Below are 25273 nucleotides of genomic sequence, written 5' to 3' on the forward strand. Positions count from 1 at the left end.
CCTGACCCAGTCGGTGCCAAGAACTCCACTGTTTTTGTGTCATCGGCGAGTGTGATTGCTATCCATCCCCTGCTCTGCCTAGTGGAGATTTATTAATTTCAATTGTGGTTACATATATATGAAATATATAAAAGCACTCTGCAGAGTAAACAGTGTGACATTTCTACAGTGTTAATGCTCTGCATCACATTGGTGGACAAGAAAGAGAAGAAAAGGGAGGGAGGTCACCTAGAAGAGATTGGAGAAAATCTGGACTGCCCTTTTTGGTTCCTCTGAAAGCCAAGTGCCTCTTTGGCTCTTTCACCCATCACTCCAGACTGTGGGGCCATTTCTGGGTAGTGACTTGATGGAGGTGGAGTAACCAAGGCTTGGGATCTTTTAGCTGACCCTCTTTTGTCCGTTAAGTCCTGTGTGTAATGATTGGGCTCTTGCTTTGTCTCTTTATGACAAAATTCCTACCTTGAATACAGCTCGGGACTTTTTCTCTCCCTTTCTCTCTGCTTGGACAGTTGTAACTCAGCAACTGGAGAACTGTAGGCCTTTCCCTCTTTGGCTCTTTCCCTCCTAAAAATCCTTTTAGGTGTTTGGCTCTAATTCCTAAACCTTAGAGTAGTGGCTTTTATACAGGTTTCCACTGAGACACACAGAAAGAAGTACATTTTATACAATTTCCCTCAACCTGCATGCACACACAACTGAAATAAGAATTTTACAAAATATTCTTACCCTTAAAATATGTGAGGTACCCTGTGAATTTTCCTTAGGTAGGAATGCTGGTCAGACCCCATTAATAGGCTGTTCACAGTTTAAGAAACCCCACTTTAGAATGTGAGCTCATGTTTATGGGAACGATACCTGGAGGACAATTTTGGGGCCTGTATTTAAAATATGTTCCTCCAGGGAAGATTTACATTAGCTTCTGCTAGGTATCTGGGGATGCTACCAACTGAAACCCATTCAGTGTTTTGATTAGGTTTATTTTGGCCAACGTATAATATGAATTCAGGCTCTAAGCCTACCTGTGGTACACACTTGGGGTGAGAAAGTCTTGAAGATATATTTTTTTGCTATATCAAAGTCAAGGTTTAGACAGACAAATAGACGATTATACACCCTGTCTCTCTCTACAGAACACTTCCTGTTTTATTTTCAATGTAATTCCATTCATAGTTGCCTGATTTATTTGAGGGTCTCTGATCTGGCCTTTCATTGTCTTAGGAACCATATTTTATCTCCTGATCTTGTGCTGCAGTCTGGTAAGCTAAGTGTGTAACCACCAGCCGCTGGCAGATGCCTCCAGGGTAGATAGCAGCCCCAGTGCTCAAGCACCTCTCTGGATTTTCACTTTATTTGTGGCTCTGAGCAATTCATTTCTTTTCCCACCAGCTTAATCATGTAATAGTAAAAAAAAAGTTTTTCATTTATATTTTATTCAGCATTTTTGTGTGTGCTGTACCAAGAAGGGCTTCTGTGGACATCTAAAGTGTAACTTGGCAGAAATGGAAATTCCAGGATAGTTTATTTTTGAAATAATGCTGGCATAATTATCTATCCATCTGGAAGAAAACAGGGCTGTACCACAGTGTCATACCATATACAAAAATAAATTACAGCTTGATTAAATATCTAATTGTGAAATATAAAACAATTTAAATGTCAGAGGAAAATTTAGATAGAAAAAAGATTTCTATGACTTTATAGTATGGAAGCTGTTTTTAAATAAGACAGGATATCCAACTGTTATAAAAGGAAAAGAGATATAATTGCGTGCAAACTAAAATAAAAATGAGTAATGAAAGATAACATAAATAAAACCAAAGATAAGTTAAATATGGGATAGAAATATTTGCAGCATGTGTGACTAGAGAAAAAGTTAACTATGAGAAGGTAAAGAACATCTTGTGTGTGCGTGCATGCATGTATGTATGTGTGCATGGCAAGAGAGTGGAAAGAGGAGAGGGGGCACTAAATGAAAAGTGGGCAAGAGACACAAACAGAAATTTTACAGAAGAGAATATTCTTTTTTTTTAATTTATTCATTTTTGAAAGAGAGAGAGTGAGCACAAGTCGGGGGGGAGGGGCAGAGAGAGAGGGAGAAGCAGACTTCCTGCTGAGCAGGAAGCCCAATGCGGAACTCGATCCCAGGACCCTGAGATCACGACCTGAGCTGAAGGCAGACGCTTAACCGACTGAGACACCCAGGCGCCTGGAAGAGAATATTCTATGTGGTCAGAGTATTGAAAAGATGTTCAACATCACTAATAGCTGGAGGAATGCAAATTAAAACAACCATTTTTTCTTTTCCACCCATTACATTTGCATAAGTTAAAAGAGTGATGTATAGGTCAAGATATTTTCAACTAAAAGTATCAGAAACTTAGATTATAATGTCTTAATAAGTGAGTTCACTAACTCAACATGATCAGAAATCTGGGAGTAGATTGGTTCTATGATTTATTAACAAAGAGACTCAACAATGTCACCAGCCTATTTCCAGATTTCTTGTTATGTGAATCGACAAACACCCTTATTATTAAGACATTATTATATAACTTTCTGATAATTTTATCTGACACTCTTTTCCTCATGTGTGTCTGCTTTTTCTAATATGGAAAATGTTGGGTTTTATTATCAGGGATCTCAAGGTTGAAGGATGACAAAGGTTAAGAAACATGATTTGCTCAAATTGGATCATCTAATAGAAGCCACCATGTTGAGCAGAGGTATCAAAGGTCTCTTTGCTTATTGCAAGTTTAAACAAGATATAAAAAAAACCCTTCTAACCCGAGGGAGGAGGTTTGGGCTTCTCATTAAGCAGAGCAGGAAAAATGAAAGACAAACAAAAAACCTATTCCTGAGAAGATATGCACATAGCCTGGACATCACATGGATTTTAGGCCTGTGTTCCCATTGCCTGAGTGGTACAGGGACTCTCCGGAGAACAAACTTTCTTTAAGGTAGTCCCAGACTTTTAGTGCCCCTGCCTCTCTAGAGGAAGGGACTTTAATGTTAGGTCTCAAGCAGATAAAACAGACACTTGTTCAAGGACGTAAGCAGTATATAATGAAGAATAAGCTCCCCAAGCACACAGGGATGCAAGGCAGCATGCATGAGCCAGCAGAAAAGAGCATGCAGCAGAAAGACCACAAAGGTTTCATATATCGCAATTATCAGAAAATAATTACAGACCAATATTCTAAGTTTAAAAACTAAGGCAAATATGGAAATATTTTTAGAGAAGAGAAGATTATAAAAAAGTGACCTACCAGATTTGAACAATAACAGAATAAAACTGTTTAAAATTAAAAATACAATAACAAAAATTGAAAACTTAGTGGATAGATTTAACAACAGTTAGTATAAGGAGAGAATTAGGCATCTGAAATATAGTTAAGAAGTTATTTTGTATGGAGTAAGACAGAGAATACATAATTGAAAATATGGAAGCGAGGATGACAAATAGAGGAACACATAAAAAGGTTTAACATGTGTTTTACGTAGTGGTCCATTGGAGAGGAGAGAAAGATTTGGGCAAAAGCAGTCTCTGCAGAAGTAACAGCTCAGAATTTTCTAGAGTTGATGAACACCAATCTATAAATTCAAGAAATTCAATCAATATCAAGAGGAGAAATAAAAAGAGAGACAAACCTTGATATAACATCGTAAAACTGCAGAACACCAAAGACAAAGCAAAATCCTAAAAGTTGACAGACAAAAAGGTAAATGGAATTCAAAGGAGTTACAGAAGAACTGACATTATCTTTTCAATAGCAAAAAGGAAAAAGAGAAAAGGTGGAACTACGTCTTCAATATTCTAAAAGGAATTAACTGGTAACCCAGAATTCTACCCATCAAAAATATCTTTTAAAGAATGAGGTTAAGTAAAAGACATTTTCAAAATAAAAAACACAAATAGGTGAGTTTCACATTATCAAAATCTTTGATAAAGGAAATTCTAAAGATGTACTTCAGGCAGAAAGAAACTATACCAAAGTTCTGGCATGCAAGGAGGAATGAAAAGCAAAAAAAGTGATAAATATGTGACTAATTCTAAAGAATATTAATCTACAACAGCAGCAATGTCTTGTGGGGTTTAAAAAAAAGATAAAATGGTCACTCAATATAAAAACAGCGTACCATACATGTCAAGAGAGGGGTAAATGGAATTAATATTTTCTAGGGGCCTTGTTTTGTCTAAGCGGAGGGTAAAAATATTGGTACTCCTTATGCTTTGAAGTGTCCCTGTTGTCATTTCTAAATTACTTCTAATAGAGTGTGACTATGTTCCTTCTAATCCACAATAAGAAAAATAGAGCAATAAAAACTATCCAAAAGAAGTAAAAAAAAACGAGAGAGAGAGAGAAGGAGAAAGAAGCACACAATAGATGTGACAAAAAGAAAGCATCCAAATGTCAGTAATAATTAAACAAAAATAATTTAATGTAAATAGACTAAACAAAGATTACCAGATTGGAGAAAACAAATCCAATTAAATGTTGTTTTGAAAATGTCTTAAAAATGAAAGTTTACGGAAATGTTGAAGTTATTTTGATGGAAAAGATATACCACACATATTTTAAAACAAAAAAAAATGTTAGTTTATGTTAAGAGCAGACAAAATTAACTTTAAGGCAAAAAAAATTCCTAGAGTTAAGAAGGGTCACTTTATAATGATTAAAGTTTCAATTTACCAGGGATTCTTTTTTTTTTTAAAGACTTTATTTATTTGAGAGAGAGAGAGAGTGAGAGAGAGCATGAGAAGAGAGAGGGTCAGAGGGAGAAGCAGGCTCCCCGCTGAGCAGGGAGCCTGATGCGGGACTCGATCCAGGGACTCCAGGATCATGACCCGAACTGAAGGCAGTCGCTTAACCAACTGAGCCACCCAGGCTCCCTACTAGGGATTCTTAATAAATTTAAATTTCTATGTATTTAAGAATGGGACTCAAAAATAAAATATTTTGAGATCTATAAGGAGAAATACAGAAGTCACAGTCTCTGAGGGAGATTTTAATTTGCCACAGTCTTGGTAATTGATAGAACAAGTAGATAAATAATTAGTGAGACTATATAAGGTTGAAACAAGATGGTTTACGAGCAACCTAATTTTTAGAAAATTGTAATTTACCAAATCTGAATAGTCTTATGACAATAGAGAATCTGAATCAGTAGTTTGAAAAAGGTAGTAAAAAATATTTCTAGAAAGAAAATTTTAAAGCCCATGAGGCTCTATCAGAAAAGTTTGATAAGCTTCCAGGAATAGATAAATCTCACACAAACTCCTCCAAAGTGTAAACAAAGAAGAAACACTCCTTCACTCATTTTATGCATACTCTTGATATCAAAAACCCAGTGAAGACAGTATGAGAAAAGGGAATTACAAGCCACTCTCACTTATGAACATGTATGCAAATATGCCAACTTGAACCTGGAACCATATACAAAAAGGGATTCTGGGAACCACAGTATAAGGGTAAGGAAATCATTATTCCTCAAATCAGGGTAAGCATTACCCTTGGTGAAGGAATAAGGTTGTGATCATGTGGCGATATCTCAGAGTGGAGAAAAAGGGGGAAGGGAGATGAGGGGCTGGTGAGGCATGGGAGTTTATAATTCTTTTTATACTTAACCTATATAGTGTATGTACATTTCTGTATATTCACTATATTTCACAACAAAAGAATAACACACCAAGTTTCAAAGTAATGTTTGAGTTGAGGTTACACATTCTGTGAACATCTGAGTTGGTATTGGAGTGCTGAACAGCTGAGGACATTATGTAACTCTTTCCTTATCAATTCTTGTACAGCGCTGTCTGACTTGTTTCTTTGCACATACATTCTTTTTCTAACGAAAAAAATCTAATAGATCAAAGTTTACTATGCCTGTAAATAAGTGTTTCAAAGACATATTGTTTCCTCCAATACCCACTTAGTAGCAGGACCTAGACTTTTTGCTGATAATATAGTTGTCCACCTAACAGACAGTATTTTCAGCTACTCTTACAGATAAGTGTGGCCGTATGACTAGGTTCTGGCAAATGAGATGAATGGCAGTATTTTGGAGAACTTCTGAGAAGACCCGTTAAAACAGAACGGGCACATTCTTATGCCACCCTCCATCCTGCTGCCTGGATATAAAGGTTGGAGTTTAGTGGCTGCCTTGGACCATGAGGATGCACCCTGGGGGTGGCGACGTGGGAGCTGACAGGAGCCTGACTGAAAACTTCATGGAGTCACCCTGCTAACATTGGACTACCCGTCTTCAGGTTTCTTTTCCATGATTGAGAAAAGGAAACTTCTGTCCAGTTTCCTCTGTTATTTGTAGCTAAACCCAATTCTATGAACATAAAAACAACAAAACAAATCACCCAGAGTTCTATCTGCTTGTGGGTTATATCCAGTCCACAAACAAGTTTTGTTTGACCTATGATTTCTGGAGAAGGAAAGAAATGTGAATTTCTTTACATTGTTAAAAATTAAGAGTCTTAATATAAAACTTCTAGATATCTGGTTTGTCTTGAAAAGTCAGGTATGGCATCCTTGAGTTCTTCCTCATTTATCTGTTGGTGGAAACTGAGAAGTAACTCATTCTTCCTTAGTGGACATGGGCATTCCCTGTTGATTCATTTGATCAGTATGTAGCAAATTTTCTTTCCTTTTTTTTTTTTTTAAGATTTTATTTATTTATTTGACAGAGAGAGAGAGGGAGAGAGCGAGCAAGCACAAGCAGGGGGAACACCAGGCAGGGGAGCAGCAGGCTCCCTGCTGAGCAAGGAGTCTGATGTGGGGCTCGATCCCAGGACCCTAGGATCATGACCTGAGCTGAAGGCAGTCGCCCAACTGACTGAGCCACCCAGGCGCCCCTGTAGCAGGTTTTTAAAAATACATATTTTATTTATTTATTTGAGAGAGAGAGAGAGAGAGTACAAGCAGGGGGAGGGGCAGGAGGAGGAGCCGAGGGAGAGGGACAAGCAGACTCCCCGCTGAGCATGGAGCCCAACTTGGGGCTCCACCTGGGGCTGGATGTGGGGCTGGATGTGGGGCTGGATCCCAGGACCCTGAGATCGTGACCTGAGCCGAAAGCAGGAGGGGGCTGCTTAATTGCGCCACCTGGGCGCCGCAGTATGTAGCAAGCTTAGACCCACTGGCCTGGAGTTCCTGCTATCAATAGTTTAGTATATTTCTACTTCAGCATAGTTGAGTTATTCTGTTTAATACAATTTTGTATCTCACTTTTCTCCCTGATTATTAAACGAATGTCTTTTCTTTTGTGAAGGAATCACATTTTGTGGCTTGATTCTCTCATGGCTGGATTGCATTTCGGTTTGTAACAAATGATTTCTTGTGACTCTAGGTGATATCAGAGACATGCTCAGAGAAATAGCTCTGATGTCAGATACCATCAAGAACACTCTAAAACTTTCCATGAAAAGTCTTATGGTATAAGGTCAGGAAATCGGGGCAAGAGAAACTGGTCTTTTTTAAAGATTTTATTTATTTGGCAGAGAGAGAGAGGCAGGCAGAGGGAAAGGCAGGCTCCCTGCTGAGCAGGGAGCCCGATGTGGGGCTTGATCCCAGGACCCCGAGATCATGACCTGAGCCAAAGGCAGACGCTTAACTGACTGAGCCACCCAGGCATCCCTACTGGGTTAATTTTGATAGGAATCGCTATTTAGTTCATGCTCTCACTAATTCCCACCTTTCATATGGAAATCGGCTATTCAACAAAAACATCCAAGTTCCAGGTATCTTTGTTCCCATTTTGCTACCAAAACATACAGTGCTTGAAAGGGTAAAGGTACTAATAATTTTCTTTCAGATTTCATACCCTATTTTAATAATGCTATTATATTTTTTGTTTTCCAAATAATTGGTTTCAGTAAAGAAAAGTCACACACAACATGAAAATATTGGGTGCTTTATTAACCTCAGTACAATTTCCACCTTCCTGTTCTGTTCTCAGTTGTGTAAAGAGGAAAAAAGGAAATTGATTATTTATATCAGTCAGGGTAGGTAAACAATGCATATTGATTAGGTACATGTCTAAATTAGACTTTCATTTAAACCAAACTGAAGGATTACATTTGAAATAAGATAAACTGCCAAAACATTACAATTAGATTTATCAAAAATTAATGATTTCAAAGGATGCTATAATTATAAAAATTGCAGACTCTGATCGTACTATTCTTTTGGGACTTTAAACGTCTTGTGATCTACAATCCTTAAAAAATTCATTGTTGTTTTCGAACTTTCTTATAGCTTTCTATTTTAAACCAATTCATTGCTCTAGTAGTATTAAGGTGATATCTACCTGCTGAGAAATACTCACAGGACCCCTTGTGGAATTGTTCTGCCATCACATGAACAAATCCATTTATAGCTCATCCTGTGAGGATTCAGTGCACACCTGACAGGTGTGTCAGACAGGGTTTTTTTTTTTTTTTTCCCCTCTGTAAACTGCAAGGTGCTATGATTTTTATATTTGGGAAAGTGCTATGAAATACAAGGATACAAAGAAGTCAAACATGTGCTTTTAAAGTCTAATATAGGAAGCATTTCCTATCTAGGAAGCATTTCCTATCTTGGGAAACAAGTACACTGATTTCAATTATGAAATTTTGTTCATAGGGATGTAATGGGAAATCGGAAGTAAAATTTATAACCAATTCTAAATTGAGGATTTCACATGATGTGAGCCCCTACTCTCTCAGTTATGTAAATACTATTACCTGTTTGCTGAAGTACTTTTTGGGTATTTATCACGTATGGGACACTGGGCTGGGTCAAAATAGGATTATTTCACATCAGTCTTTTTTCCAAGTGAACAAGCTGCTTTGTGTGAGTGTGTTTGCTGTGGGAGAATTTATAGTAGCATGAACTTCAGGACAGAGAAGCCTAACTTCTCCCTTTTGGTCAATGTTTTTAAATGTCTCCCCCGAACAAGTCTTTGCTATGAGCTGGGGAAACAGTGCTAGGAGATACGGGTGCTACTTCCAAGGATCTTTTATGTTTTCCATGTAAAAGGTTGGCTTAAGGGAAAAAAAAAACACCCTGAAATATTCCTTGAGTAGTTAGCTATCTAATTGTTTTTACAAATGTGTATCATTTGAGAATATGTTTTGATGACAGATAATAAACTGATCTCGGTGCATGCACTGAAGTTAAGAACAACTATGGGGCTGATTTAAATTCTCCTTCCTACATTTTATTAACCTTATCTCGGCTGAAGTCAAAATTCTACAGACCCCGTGCCAAAGATGATATTCTTCAATCTCACATTCCTAATTCCTTAACATATAAAAGCATTATTATTCTTAAATTCAGACAAAAGTAGACAAGAGAAGATTTGAAGATACCCGGTGTTCCTCACATACTCCCTGAAGCCCAGCAACACAAGGAGAACTGGCAGGAAATACTTTTCTGTGTTGTGCAACCTGCGTTCTATAAAGTCATGAAATCATTCCAGGAGAAGACGGTGGATGGAAACAGCCATATGCAGACTGAACACTGAACAGTGGAATGGCCCCATCAGTAGCTCATCTGATTCAGTTAAAAGGCAGAAATGCCTCTCATGTTATTTCTGTCACCTCCATTGCTCCGTTGAATCTCTAGATTAGACGATATTCTGCCCTTGTTTAGTACTTGAGGTTCATGTTGATAAGAAATAATCATGTGATTATTCTTGCTCCGTGGAGAAGGATGACCGTTTGCTGTTCCCGAAGTAGAGTATGTTGGAGGGATCTAACCGAATTCATGTCTCACTGGATTATTCCTGATGACATTTATAAGGGTCACTGTGAAGAAGTAGGAAGCTAGGACAGGCTCCAGGGGGGTCGCCTGCAGTTTGTGAGTGTGGAATTACAGAGGAGCGTTAGACAAATAAAACCGGTATCTTTGACTTAGCAACTGAGACCCGTTCACTTCTCACGTGTAAGTGCAGTTCCATATGGTTTTATATGGTACTGATTGATCATGAATGGAATTCTTCATCATGATCTTTCTCTTATCTCCCACTTGCCTTGCTCTTATGTGAAGTTGTCTTCATATTTTTACTTTCGAAATTGCTTTGGAATTGTTCCCTAGATGGATCACGTATTCCTTAGTAGAATTTAAATTCCATAAGGATGTGAACTGTGCCCCACTTTCTGGCATCTGTCCTAGAGGGTTGTTCTCAGTGCAGCATTATACAAAGCAATACATTTGGATCCAGTCTTTTAGTAGAGCAGTAAGAAACCAATTACAAAATGTTATTTTCATTACCATCAAGCACATGTTTGAAATGATAGTATCCACATTCAAGGATGATTTGAAATGGCAGGTTAAAGGAGGTTCATCATGAAGATTTGGGAGACTTCTCAGTGCTTAGCATGTCATTCCAGTTTTGGCAAAAGACATTCCTGTTGAGCTAATTAACAAGGTAGCTTTGAATGACTTAGAGGCAATGTATTCCTTTGTTTCAACTGCAGATATTACTTCCACGATGTCCCCCAGAAACCTGTGAACTAAACGAAACAAAGACCTTTTCATTGATGCACAGGCTTGTGTCATAGAGGGTTTATAGGGTAGGTGGATGGACCACAGCGTTCAGTTGACCCTGGTGGCATTTCTCCCATGTGCCAGGACAGAAGCAGACCCATCAGAAAGCATCTCAAGCAGCATTATCTGTTTTGGTTGGCTTACTACCTGAGAACATGCTCCAGACTGGAAAAATACGTGCTTCCCCTTGTCAGCGGACAGGGGTGGGGAGGCAGTTGAAGACTTGATATTTATACATTCATGAATAGAATCTTGCAAGATGGTATCTTTTCACTTGGGGCAAAACTTTTAATAAAAGGGGTAAAAGTGGTTTTAATATTAAATTAGTCTGTGGTTTCTTTAGGGGTGTTTTGGATCCTCTTCAACTTCTATAGGCTATTTGCTGTAGCAGCTTCTGGGAAGGAAGCACTAAACTGTAAAGTTTTACAAAAATTCATTTTGGATGGAGACCTCTGTTTTCTTTGTCTGAATTTGTTTTTCAACAGCTGTTCAGCCAGTACGTATGTCTTCAGTCACTCTCTTCTCAAAGAGTTTCTTTTTCTTTTTTTTTAGGGGGGGGGGAGGAGGGGCAGAGGAAAGGGGAGAGAGAGAATCTTAAGTAGGCTCCATGCCCAGCACAGAGCCCAACATGGGGCTCAATCTCACAATCTCACAATTCTCACAATCTCACCACACAATCATGAGCTGAGCTGAAATCAAGAATTGGATGTTTAACTGACTGAGCCACCCACATGTCCCTTCTCAAAGAGTTTCTATTCCTCACTCCCTTGTAATGTCTTAGTTTCTAGTCAGTTGAAGGTCGTTCAAATATAATGAAGAAATGTGTCTTTACATGGAATGTAGACATTTTCAAGATTTCCGTGCCAATGGTCAGTATGGGCTATTTGAAGCAATTGGTCTAGTCCATAGCTCCACTTAGTTCTCAGTCATCTCCTAATAGCATATACTAAGGAGATATAAATTAATTAATTTAAAGGTCATATAAATCTCATAAGCATCAGTAATTACAAAAGTGACTTTTAATAAGGAAAGAGAAGAGGTCAGCAGGAGAGGAAACATGGGGATCATGCCCATATTATCTTTTTCATCTTGAGGACTGCTTCCCTAAAGCTGGAAGTGGGGAGTGGCAAACAGGCACTGTCCTGGAGGAGTTGAGGCATCGAAACTAGTTCTTTTTTTTTTTTTTAAAGATTTTTTATTTATTTGAGAGAGCGAATGAGAGACAGAGAGCACGAGAGGGAAGAGGGTCAGAGGGAGAAGCAGACCCCCTGCTGAGCAGGGAGCCCAATGTGGGACTTGATCCCGGGACTCCAGGATCATGACCTGAGCCGAAGGCAGTCGCTTAACCAACTGAGCCATCCAGGCGCCCGAAACTAGTTCTGAAATTTATTTGAGTAGTGGCAATGGCCATTGGCTTTCACCATCAATAGTTCCATTCACATCTCTAGGGGAAGTTGCAAAGTTCACACACACAAAAAATGTTTTAAAAAAATTTTTCTTCCTTCCTCCCTCCCTCTCTCCCTCCCTTCCTTTCTTCCTTCCTCCCTTCTTCCTTTTCGGTTGTTGTTGTTTTGTCTTATCTTACTTTCTTACATGAGTCTGCCTTTCACATGGCTCTCTCCAGCTGTCCAGAATCTTCCACCCCATTTGGGTCAATGTGCCCTTCTCCCTGCATTGTTAATACTTCCTTTCCCTATGTTGTATTGGTTCAGTGTATTATAGAGCTTATACAGGGGAGATATTTGTGACTTAGGCTCTCATGTGGGCTGGTGCTTTTCTCTGCCCCCCACCATTCTAGTCTATGTAATTTGCTCGGGAATGAAATAACATGAATGGACAATGCAGTGTTCCCCAGACCTCACTTTTGGGATTAACATATTCCCCCCATGGAGCCGCTTATAATATGGAGCATGCATTTCATTTGGCACAGGCAATCTCAGATTGGAAATTATGGAATAATAAGAGTTCTCCTATGATCGAGAATGTAAAACCTGCTAGAAAAAATAAAGTGCTCATCAAAGGTAACTTATTAAAATGTATTCTTAACTGCACTACTGTCTCTTTTGCCATGACTCATTGGGTGTAGACTACAGTTTTTCTTCATTTATCTCCTGTAGAGATTACAATCAACATTTGGTTTAGAAGATAGTTTTACAAATGTTTGCTTTAAAAATTGCTCAGTGTTTAAGGAGCTCTTTCTGGATGTTGTTGCTAGCCTTTTTCTAGCTGAGTAATCTTTTTTTATTACTAACTCCTATCAGTAAATTTGTTCACAAAAGTAGAAACATTGCCCATCTGTAATAAACATCTCTGAAAGCAGTAATCTTCACTAGAACAGTACACTTTTATAAAGAGTATTCTATTTTCAGGGTTGCTGACCTTTCGCCTCTTCATTGGTTGCCATAGTGATGAGCTGAACTCTGCTTAATAGAGCTTTACTAAAATGAAGACAATCAATAAGCTTTTTAACTCTGTTTATATGGATAGCTCCTGATAACATATATTGAAATAAGATATAGCCATATAAATGTATCTAATAGTGGAATTTTATTTTTTAAATTTTATTTTGATTTTAAAAACATATTTAAGCAGATGTTTATGTAGGTTGCAAGAGATTAAGTGCTTTCTGTGGCTTTCATAGAATTCCTAGAATACCATCGTGAGGACCTAAAGATACAGATACAACTTGAAATGTAGATTTGAAAGATCGCTGTGTAATGGATAATAAAACCCTTCTATAACAGCAAATGGTAGAAGTTGCAAGTACCATGGTTAATGATTTCTAAAGCAAAGTCAAGTCAAAGAACTCTTTTAGCACCTTGTCATGAGAACATTCAAGGCCAAGTTCTCATACAACTTCGGATGACGTCAGAGGAATCCTGAAACACTCTGGAGAAGGAAAGTTGGTGATCTGGCAGAATTCCCTGGCAAAGTAGAAGAGCATGGATTATGTTTGTTTCCAGAGTTCACTTAACAGTTTTAACTCTTAGTTATCGATCCTAAAAAAACCTATTTTTAGGATTATAATGATACTCATATGAGCACATTTTTTGAGGAATTCCATTCCTTTTCCTTGAGAATTAAATATCTGTTTTGCATTTATATTTACATATTCCGGTTGACATATTGTAAGTAAAATGTAAATGCATTTAATATAATAAGCTCTACAGGATTGTCATTGCAAAGACGGAAGTCTGAGGAATGGCTTAATTCACAAAGTCCATTATCACTGTCATTTGTTTAGATTCTAAGGGGCAGGTGTTGTGCCATTGCTTTCCATGTGTGTCTGCAGCCCTCTCTCTGGGTATGCCTCATCGGCTCTGGGAGGGTGAGTTTGCTCAAGGCATTATAGCCACAAATGGAGAAAGTGTCTGCTCACTTTGGCTTCTCTTTCTCCAAAGCCTGCATTCTACTTCTCCTTGGTGTCTGAGAAGCTAAGACTCCAGAATTCTCTTCCTATCAAATACTTCCTAAGGTTTATTAAAACAAAAATCACCATCCCTAATGATAGGACGTGGAGATAAAATTAAGGTGATCCCAAGACTGTCTTTAGTGAACGAAGAGAAAATGAACTATGTGGTCATTTCAAGTGTCAAAATAATTTCTTTGAAAAATGCAGAAAATATCTGTCATAATAGATTTTTCATGGTTCACTATTTTCCCTAAATTAAAAAGATTTAAGTGCAAGAAGAGCTTTGGAAAAATTGGCTATCTGCGTTTTCATATTAGAGTCACAAATTATATCCCTATGTTACTTGGTTTCAATTATCATGTTTGTTTTTCTAAAACTAAACATCTTATCCCTTACTTATTAAGAACAAAACTAGTAGAACTTTTAGTGGTTCTGCCATTCAAGGGCTATCTATTAATTATCTCCAGTTGTAAATACTAGGGATATAGTTGAGAACAAAGCAGGCAAAAATCTTTCTCTCATGAAACCTACGTTCTTTGGAGGGAATCAGATAATAGATAAATAAAAACACGAATATACCGCGTGCCAGGCGGTGATACAACCCAGGAATTAAAACAGTAAATAAAATAAAATAAAATAAAATAAAAATAAAACAAAACAGTAAAGAGGTGTAGAGAATGAATGAGGACTGAGAAGAAAGTGCTACTCTTTCAGATAAGGTTCAGCCAAGACCATCCTGTCCCCTCCCACCTTGATGACCGCATGGGTCTCTTCGCTTTTACCCCTGGGCCCCTCTGCAGCCCGGTGGAATGAAAGTGAGATCACATTGTTAGTTTGCCTGCTCCAAGTCCTGAGACAGCGTCTACTTGGAATAGAATACACAGTCCTTCACCCAGCCTACAGACCCCACATGCTCTTTCCCTTGGTTGCCTCCTACTGTCCTCTGCCTTTCTCCTCGCTTACTGCGCTCTAGGCAAGGGTTGTTCCTGAGCAGCCCAAGTGAGCCTCATCTTGGGGCTGTACACTTGCTTTCGCGTTGCCCAGAGCGCACCTCTTTGGGATCTTCCTGGTGTTGTTCCCTGCCTCCTCCCAGAGCAGCCTTTGGGAGCAGTCTTTCTAAAGGGGCATCCGGGCATCACGCGCTTTCCCCTCTGCTTCATCATCGCGCTTAGGGCCTCTTGCTTGGGTATCGCATATCCATCTGTTTAGTGGGCGTATGAGAACATAAGCACTATGAGAGCAAGGATTTGGCTCTCACCACCACTGGTGTATCTCAGCACCTGGAATAGTGACAACATATTGCAGGAGCTCAGTAATTATTTGTGGCGTGAATGAATGAATGTGCTCTAAGGATGCTGCTGAAAAATGGGGAGAAGATAGTAGAAAAATGTCAAATGCCTCGGAGGATTTAAAAAGGATCCCATGCACTGGTGCTTTCCATGATCCTCATTCTGGCTCCCATGGTTACCTGGCATAATTATTCCAGATGCATCCTGATCTCGACTCCCTTTCCCCATCTTTGCTTATCCCCCAGAGAATCTTTACCAACTCACGTAAGTGCATAGTGTGTGGCTCCTCATCAAAGATGTGAGATTTTGGTGATCACATTTCCAATTTCCAGAGTATCTTAAATGGGTTGATTTATGGTCATGTTCTTTCTTTTTTAACTGAAGCATCTCCAAATGCCCCCAAACTCGGACCCATGGAGCTGACCGTTGTCATTACTGTGCCAGTTTGCCTCCTGTCCATGGCAGCGGTGCTGACAATCTGGGCATGCCAAGGTCGACTGTGCACAAACAGGAAGAAAAAGAGACAGAATGTGGAGGAACCCCTCTCTGAGTGCAATCTGGTAAATGCTGGAAAAACTCTAAAAGATCTGATTTACGATGTGACTGCCTCTGGATCTGGCTCTGGTATGTGCCTGTTGTCCATTTCGCAGTAAGAAAACTCTTATTTAAAAATAAATAAAAATAAAATCTAACAAAAAGGGCCCAAATATTATGAATTGTATCATTTAGAATGCTTGATGTGGTATGTGGTAAGTTCTGGTATAGAAACTTGTTTTTGGATTTGATGAAGAGAACTGACTATCATGGCTGAATGAATTAAGTCTTCTCAGTTGCCTTTTCTGCCTTTAGGTATTCAGATTCTCATTTTTACATTCCTTCAGAGTTTATTTCTGAAGCGAGAAAGAGTTTCTCTTCTCTCCCTTCCCCCCCCTCCCCATTATGGTTAGTAATAATCATTGTTGCTCTCTTAGTAATGCTTCATGGGCACAAAAGTTACTGTATTTAAGGAGCTGAGTTCTGGGAGAGAGATGTTAGTTATGCAAAGTGGTATTCTTAGAGTGTCTTTGCTTGTGGTAATGGAAGTCTTCAGAATCCGAAGCACCCCCTGCGATGTGTGTGTGTGAAGTCAACAGGGAGCTGACCTGAAATTAAAACCAAGAATGTATTCTTTTTTTTAAATTTTATTTTATTATGTTATGTTAATCATCATACATTACACCGTTAGTTTTTGATGTAGTGTTCCATGATTCATTGTTTGCGTATAACACCCAGTGCCCCATTCAATACGTGCCCTCTTTAATACCCATCACCAGGCTAACCCATCCCCCCCCAACCCCCCTCCCCTCTAGAACCCTCAGTTTGTTTCTCAGAGTCCATAGTCTCTCATGGTTCGTCTCTCCCTCTGACTCCCCCCCTTCATTTTTCCCTTCCTACTATCTTCTTTTTTTTTTTTTTTAACATATAATGTATTATTTGTTTCAGAGGTACAGGTCTGTGATTCATTAGTCTTGCACAATTCACAGCACTCACCATAGCACATACCCTCCCCAATGTCTATCACCCAGCCGCCCCATCCCTCCCACCCCCACCACTCCAGCAACCCTCAGTTTGTTTCCTGAGATTAAGAATTCCTCATATCAGTGAGGTCATATGATACGTGTCTTTCTCTGATTGACTTATTTCGCCCAGCATAATACCCTCCAGTTCTATCCACGTCGTTGCAAAGGGCAAGATTTCAGTTTTTTTGATGGCTGCATACTATTCCATTGTATATATATACCACATCTTCTTTATCCATTCATCTGTTGATGGACATCTTGGCTCTTTCCACAGTTTGGCTATTGTGGACATTGCTGCTATAAACATCGGGGTGCACGCACCCCTTTCCCTACATTTGTATTCTTAAAGCACAGAAACAGATGATAGGGATTAGCACAGCACTGCTGTGCTGGCTTTTGCTAAGGTAGTATGATAAGTCTATTCCTCTTTAATGGAACTCCAGAACCCCTGGTGAAGCAATTCAAAAGACAAGGCTGTTTTATGGCCTGAATGAGCCTTTCTCATTGTACAAGTCATATGAGGGCATTTTGGGTTTCTGGTGACAAAGCAGATTTCCCCGTAATAACAAACTTTCTAAAATGGCCTTTCCTCACTTATATGTCCAGAAATCCTGTCGGCATGTGGTACTGCAGAAATGTGAACTAAGGTAAGCCTAGGTGGGTCACTTCAGGAGCCCCTGGGTCCCCTCTTGCTTTGGATCATTAAGGATGATTACCCCAAACAGACTTTGAGAAACTCCGCAGCCCGTGGCCTTTAGGAGCATCCAGACAGGCACAATTAACAGGGCAGATGACAGAGAGGCAGTAGCATTTATATGAGTGTCTGTATTTAACATGAAGCAGCTTTAGACTCACCAAAGGGTCCAGAAAAGAGAGACCCAATTAGGTCATCCACAGAGCCCAGACCTGCTCTGTCTTGGGCCAAGGTCTCAATGTTTATGCCATCACTGCACAAATTAGGTGGCATGTTTTCAAAGGAGGCATACCTGGAAAAACATCTCCAAACTGCAAAGTTTATAGATCTAAAATCCAAATTAAATTATTGCATAGAAAACTGACATTCTTCCTTTAAAAGTAAAGCTGTTCAGATTCAGTACTCATTCTTCCTTGACTATTACATCATGGGGCCCACTGTGTACTAATTTCTTGAGCCCGGGTGACGTTCTAGGCACAAAATATGAGCATAGAGAGCTCTGATTTGTGCCCAGTTCCTTGAAACCTTATATAATTTCTTGATAAAGTTCAAGTGGTTAAATAACCATCTATTTAATACTCCCCCCAAACATTTCAGTTCACCTGAAGATGTTAAGTAGAAATGTGTATTTTAGAGCTACTCCTTGAATATATTTAAGGTGACTAAGAATTTCCCTTTCAAATAAAAGTAATAGAGATTTTATAACTGGAGACTGGATATTTAGTTTAAGAAAGTAGTCATGAGCCAGGACATGAAATAAAAAAAATAACATTAAGATTTTTTGGTGTTTTTGTGCCTCTTTAAACTTAAATCGGGGTTTATTGACTATTGGACTCTTACCTTTATTCTAAAATCTTTCTTAAAAAGAAAGCTGTCCATGTACCCAAGCACAGATGATTTTTTTAATGAACGATTTGAAAGAGTTTTAGGCACTTTTTCTCAAAGTCCGCTACATCCATTTGGCAGTGAGCACTGGCTGAAAGTACCTGATGGAGGCATTGTCTTTGGTAATCAGAGAGAATGGGTCTAGCTGCTGCAAGGTTTCCATCATGAAAGCTCGTTCATTGGGAGGAAATCAGGTGGTTCCTCTTTGCTTCTCTTAATTGGGCCAGCAAACTTTAGGCAAAGGCAGTTTTGTTAGATGTTGAGAAACCAAAACTTGTGAAGCTTATCCCTGACCGGGTCATTTCAAAGAGATAGAATACCTGCAAGAAAGGAAAGTGGACTGATGTGCTGCTGGACTATTTCTGAGAATGGATTGTGTCTCAGGTGGCTTCTGAGAGACTGGGTGAATTGCTACTTTCCTGTCCCACTATAACACTTCTGATGGGTGGTGACATTACTGAAAGATGCCTTCCCATCAGACATCAGCTTCTACAACCCCTGGTTTAAAAAAAAAAAAAGAAAGAAAGAAAGAAAGAAAGTAAAATGAGCCTACAGGGAGAAGCAAAGTCTATGTATCTTCAAATGAAATCTCTTAAGTGTATAAACAAGAGCTAGATTATTTGGAGTGGTTGCCTTGAAAGATACCAAAGCACCTTTCCCAGAGTTTTAGTGTCTCAGCTTGAATTGCTATGCTGAGTACATTTGATGATGTTGTCTTACTCTGTCCATGGTCTGTCGCATTGGTCATGTGCTTGATCAATTTGCAGTTTGAAAATAGAGGCTAATCGAGTTCTCTAATCAGTTGTTGTTGGTAGCGGTTGTTGATGGTGATGTTTTGGTGGGTGTGTGTATGCAAGATGGGGTGAGGGAGGAAAGAGATTGAGATTGCAATTTGGCCTGATGATTGTTAGTACAACTTTTATTGTGTGGTCAAGTAGTAAACTTGGCCATAGCCTACAAGAAACAGCCCTTGGAGTTTGCTGCTGGAAGTCTTCCCAACAGGAGAGGACTGCAGACATATCCACTGAATGGTGAGAGCATGAGTTTGGACTGAACACCAACATTTTAGTTGTAGGTCGGCCTCCCACTACAGCCTATTTCTGGGCAAGTCTTCGATTACTGCAGGGCCCCGATTTTCTCATCTCTAAAATGATAAAGTTGAACTAGACGATCTCAGAACTTTCTGGCTGTGGGGCTCTATGACTAATTGTTGAGATCCATAATAGCAACCTTATAGTCTGTGCTTATTTAGCCACAGTGGGTGGTTCTCATGAAGATGAGCACATCTGAATAAACCATGGCTCATTTCAAGAGCAGAGGCTGAAGCCTGCAGAGCTTACGGGGCTGTAGCAGTGAGAGTTTCCGGGCCATCTGAGTACAAGGCTAAGAACTAAACACGACTTTCCAGAGTAAACTTAGACTGTAACCTCTTTACCTATTTTCCTCTAATTATAAGAGTGATAAGTACCCATTGTGGAAATTAAGAAGATGTATATTAGAAAGAAGACTATCACAATTCACCCTGATTCCACTAAATAGGAAGAACCGTCATAGCATTTGGCAAATTTCCTTTTCTGTCTTTTTCCTGTGCATATTTTGGATAGCTAGGTACACTTATTTAGGTGGGTAGAATTTACTGTGCTATTTTCATTTAACATTATAGCAAAAGTATTTTCCCATGTCATTAAGAAATACCTCCTCATAAGCAGCATCATTATCATTTGTTCTAAGTAATCTGTTCTAAGATAGAATATTAAGGGCTAACCATTATTGAGCATGGAATATACCAGATACTGTGCCAGGTGCTTAGCATGCTTATTCATTCTTGTATTACCCCGATGAGATAGGTACTGTTAATATCCCCTATTTTTTAGATAAGCTGAAGCTCAGAGAAGTTCCATTACTTGCCCGTGGTTACCAGGTGGCACAGCTGAAATTTGAACTGAGGTCTTTCTTATCTGTTCTCTTAATCGCTGCACTATGTTTAACAATTTTTCTATTATCTGATACTTTCCCTTCTATTTCCTGTAAGTAATAATGTATTAAATATTTTGGCATAAATGTTTCTGTGTTTTTTTTTTTAAAGATTTTATTTATTTATCTGAGAGAGAGAGAGAACAAGAGACAGAGAGCATGAGAGGGAGGAGGGTCAGAGGGAGAAGCAGACTCCCGGCTGAGCAGGGAGTCCGACGCGGGACTTGATCCCGGGACTCCAGGATCATGACCTGAGCCGAAGGCAGTCGCCCAACCAACTGAGCCACCCAGGCGCCCCTCTGTGTTTTGCATTAAATCTTTAGGTTAGAATTCTAGAAGTGGGGTTATTGGTTCAAAGAATCTAAACTTTTTACATACACTCAGAATGTATTTTCTTTGTTTTTTTTATTTCACAAAGAATTTCCATTTGATATTTTCTATGATGATGCTTTGCTTTTTTTAGTGTAACATGACTACCTCACTTAATTATTGAATCTGATTCTTCCTTTGCAATTTTAATTTGATTTTTGAAAAAATTCACAAGGAATTCTTCTGCTTCCCCAGTTGTACTAGAAACAATGCATTTTATTTTAGAGACTGATGGCACCTTTTTTTTTTTTTTTTTAAACTTTGTGTCTTTAGTAACCTGACTGGCTTTCATGGGCAAATCAGGGAGATTTGCAGCAATTCTGGAAAATCAGATATCTGTAGCAGCAGGTTATGTTCAAGAAATTTTTATTTGGGAATGTGAGAAGAGAAATTCATATTAAGAATTTGGAGTGGTGTTTTTTGAGCATGGTTTGACCTAGAAGTTTGGTACAATGGTGCTTATTTCTTCAAAATCGGTAAAATTATGAAAGCACTTCAATGTTTGCATTTTTTATGTGAAAATAATGGTCATCATGACAGTTTTTTTCTGATACTTCCTTGTTTGTAATCATCAATTCCGTCTTTTCTTTGGTTAGGTCTACCTCTGTTGGTTCAAAGAACAATTGCAAGGACGATCGTACTTCAGGAGATAGTGGGAAAAGGTAGATTTGGTGAGGTCTGGCATGGAAGATGGTGTGGGGAAGATGTGGCTGTAAAAATCTTCTCCTCCAGAGATGAAAGATCTTGGTTTCGGGAGGCAGAAATTTATCAGACGGTCATGCTGAGACATGAAAACATACTTGGTTTCATTGCTGCTGACAACAAAGGTATTTTCTAATTGGGTTCAGCAAGTAAACATGTTATGTCCATCATCAGATCACCATCAATAATTTCTTTGTTTTAATAAAATACATAAAAGTCTAATTTCTTTATCGAGGATAGAAAATGCTTTTCCTCTTCTCCACAGATAAATGTACAGAACCGTACAGTAAAGGCAGGGCAAACGAGTGATATGAAATCATGATACCATAGCCAGGTTGATATTTAAAGTATTTGGTGACTGGTATGGCAGAGGAATCAACCAATCAGAACAGAAGCTTCAATTGGAACAGAGAGTCCTGGGAGAGCCCTGCCAGTCTAGCTTTTATCCCTTACTTGCTGGTCCATGAAGAGATTGGGAGGCATCTTGTCAGAGGGTGGTGGGAGGTGGGGGAGGTTGCTTTGGGTGTCTAGGGCAAAGGGATGACATTGGAATTTTGAGTAGCAACTGTTAGCCAATGAGGACAGAAATATTTCAATATTTTAATAACCAGTACAGACGTAACAGTGAATGCTAGTTGAATATTCACCTTTGCCAGGACTGTACTTCTCCTCTGTATAAATAGGCTTCAACTCCGGACTCAGATTCTCTATGAACATTGTCAGAATGGCAGCAAGCAAATCAATTTTAGTGAAATTTTCTATCAATGTACTTTGAGTATGAATTATATTGAGGTTTAACATCAACAACCTCAAACAGTATATGACTTTTTGAGATTTGTGGAGCAAGACAGAGCATCAGTTTAGGTATTGAAATCAATATTCATAAAATACAGTATAAATCCCCGAGTAATCAGGGACTGGATATAATTTATGGATCACCTATGCTTTCCTTCTTCTTTTTGCATAGCTTTTATTTATTTAACTGTGCATTAGTTCCCATAACAAAGGGCAACAGGGCACCAAGATGAGCAAAACATGATCCAGTCAATTTTTTTTTTTTAATTCAAATCAGTAATACTCATGAAGAACTTCGGTGAGGTAGAGATTATAACCTCTGTCTAAAAAATTATCTGTGGATATCAGGGACCCACCATTACCTATGGAAATTAAAATCTATGATTATTTTTATCTATTATAAGCTTGATTATTACTAATCAGATGACAAAAGAGAGGCTTAGAATTACTGTACATTTTGGCCTTAATTATGTTTGTAGACAGTATGTGTTTTCTGATTTGCCAGGTATAAACTGAGTAAAGCCAACATGAGCTTTAAACAAGAAATGTTCTTTCCAAATTCTTACCTCTACATACTTTGAAAATATATCCAGACTATTGAAAATGAGACATTTCTTAGTAAGCTAAGACCTTTTTCTTATCCTTCCTAAGACTGAGCTGAAGTGTACCTGCTGATTAGATTAATTAGCATTGTTGTCAAAGCAGTGATGACTTTAGTTATATGGATCATCTTGATGGGCCTAATTTAATCATTATGTTTATTTGATTATAAAACAATAGGCCCAAGGGAGATCATCCTTGATTGTCTCTTCTTCAGTTTAACTGGTCTACCTTTGTCACTGGCTTACTTATCAGTGGCTTTGTGCATGACTTCAAATGACCTCCAACATCGCTTTCATCCTCATTTCTAAATCTTTTGTGGTATTTATAGTTCCACTGGTTAGTCAACGGTCTGACAGAGACATTGATATGAGAGGGCAAGATAGTCACTGGCACTGAGCAGGAAGAGAGGTAGAATAAGGATTAGTTTTGTACATGGTCAGTTTATTACTGAACTTTGTCATGTTATGTTGATTTTTGTATTCGTAGGAAATTTTATCACTACCCGGATTTGGAAATTAAATATTTGGATTAAGAGTAGCTCTTGTACATAAAGCATTTAATAGAAAAAGTCCCTAGCAAATGTTCATTATCGCTTCCTTTCTCTGAGCGTCAGAACTGGTCAGGACTGCCCCGGGCTGTTGTAGACACTTCCAAAAGCTAAAGCTAACTCCAGGGACTCTAATACCTGGAGAAGTTTTAGGCTAATTTCTGTTCTGCTAAAAATATTTTATAAGCTGGATTAGCTTTTGGTTGAATAAAGTAAATTACTTGAAAATGTCTAGTAACTGTATTTGGCTCTTAAGGTAAACTTTTGGGGAAAATCATCAACTTCATATTTTGAAAGGTGAACAATGTGAACATTCTTAGAATTTTAGAGCTTTTATTACAGTAATAACACTTTGTGTAAATTTTTTGCATTTCTTGTTTGTACTGGAACAATCTTTCTTAAAAGCTCAGAGTAATTTACAGCACAACACTGCGCCTAAATTCATCTGTCAGTAGTTTCTTCTAGAATACGGTACCATCAGTATATAAAGAGAATAAGAAAGGAGTTGTTCACTTAATCAGAATCACTCTCATAGCTTCCTGTAGCTCTGGTGGATACATACAACAGGTTCTAGTATATCAATATCTTCAGGGATTCAGTGAGATATTTTACTTTGCTAATTTGGACTGTCAGCATCCTCACTAAAGGAATTAGCTTTGCTTTGTGAACAATACAGATTTACTTTAAATACTGACATTTGCTAAAAGCTTTTGGTTTCGTTCTCAACATATATTTATAGCAATAAAGAGACTTTTTCCCATTTAGATAATGGAACTTGGACTCAACTTTGGCTTGTCTCCGAATATCATGAACTGGGTTCCTTATATGACTATTTGAATAGAAATATAGTGACCGTGGCTGGCATGATCAAACTGGCCCTTTCGATAGCTAGTGGTCTGGCCCACCTACATATGGAGATTGTTGGTACACAAGGTACGTGTTTTCTTTCTAAGTTTTTTCTGCTTAAATATGAGGATAGAAACACCAAGCTGTGTTTTAGTGTTTAGTTGTATTTTAGTTTATTACAAATGACTATCAAATGTAAAGAAATACTAAGTTACTTTAAAAAGCTGAGGATATTATCATGATACAGCCAACTCTCATCTATGTACTCATCATTTTGTATATTAGCCATAATAATATTTTTACACCTGGTGGCTCCAACTTTGCCATTTAGCACACATCCCTGGGAGATCTTGCTTTGGTGGCAAATGCTCTATATTCAGAGAATATAAATACTTTAAATATTTACCTTTGATAGCTAAAATAATTGGAGATGTAATGTGATCTTAAAAAATATTTACATATAATGGACTCAAAGATCAAATAATACCCACTGTCTTTTCTATTTATTGAGTTAATAAAGAATTTGCTCTAGAAAGTCATTAGTCCAGTCAGGGCAGTGGTCCTCAAATTTGGATTTATGATCCCTTAAACTCTTAAAAATTATTGAGGACCCAAAGGTTTTTGTGTATTTGGGTTCTATCTATTAATATTTACTCTATTAGAAACTAACATTGAAAAATTCAAAAAGTATTTATTAATTTACTTAATAATAACTAATTATTAAACAAATTTCAAAAATTTGCATCTTTTTTATAATACAAAAACCAATCTAGTGAAAATATGGTTTTGTTTTACATTTTTGAAATCTCTTTAATGTCTGACTTAATGTCTGGATTTTCAAGCATGTTCTTCATTCAGTTGTTCCTTTATGTTTTGGTTGAAGTATGTGAAGAAAATGTAATATCCCACAGATAGGTATTTGGAAAAGAGTCTCAAAGACTCCCAAGGATTTTGGGGTCACATTTGAGAACTGCTGGTCTAGGGTAGTAAAAGTTTGAAACTTGTTTTGTAAGAGTTTATTTGCTATGTTCTTATGTAGTTGTAGTGATGCTAATTCTTT

General features: G+C 38.2%; 1 protein-coding gene across 4 annotated transcripts in view; it reads left to right on the plus strand.

Moving 5' to 3' along the window:
* ACVR1C (activin A receptor type 1C) overlaps nt 1-25273 on the plus strand; it is a 75544-nt gene that overhangs the window by 37396 nt on the left and 12875 nt on the right. For 3 of the 4 annotated variants that reach the window (XM_032410119.1, XM_032410126.1, XM_032410136.1), the window contains exons 3-5: nt 15624-15863; nt 21317-21547; nt 24133-24300. In XM_032410119.1, the coding sequence (XP_032266010.1) occupies nt 15624-15863; nt 21317-21547; nt 24133-24300 (639 nt within the window). The remainder of the gene's footprint in view (nt 1-15623; nt 15864-21316; nt 21548-24132; nt 24301-25273) is intronic. The other variant, XM_032410130.1, reaches the window with a different exon arrangement.

Source organism: Phoca vitulina, unplaced genomic scaffold (genome assembly GCF_004348235.1).
Source record: "Phoca vitulina isolate PV1807 unplaced genomic scaffold, GSC_HSeal_1.0 scaffold1, whole genome shotgun sequence".
Taxonomy (NCBI): Eukaryota; Metazoa; Chordata; class Mammalia; order Carnivora; family Phocidae; genus Phoca; species Phoca vitulina.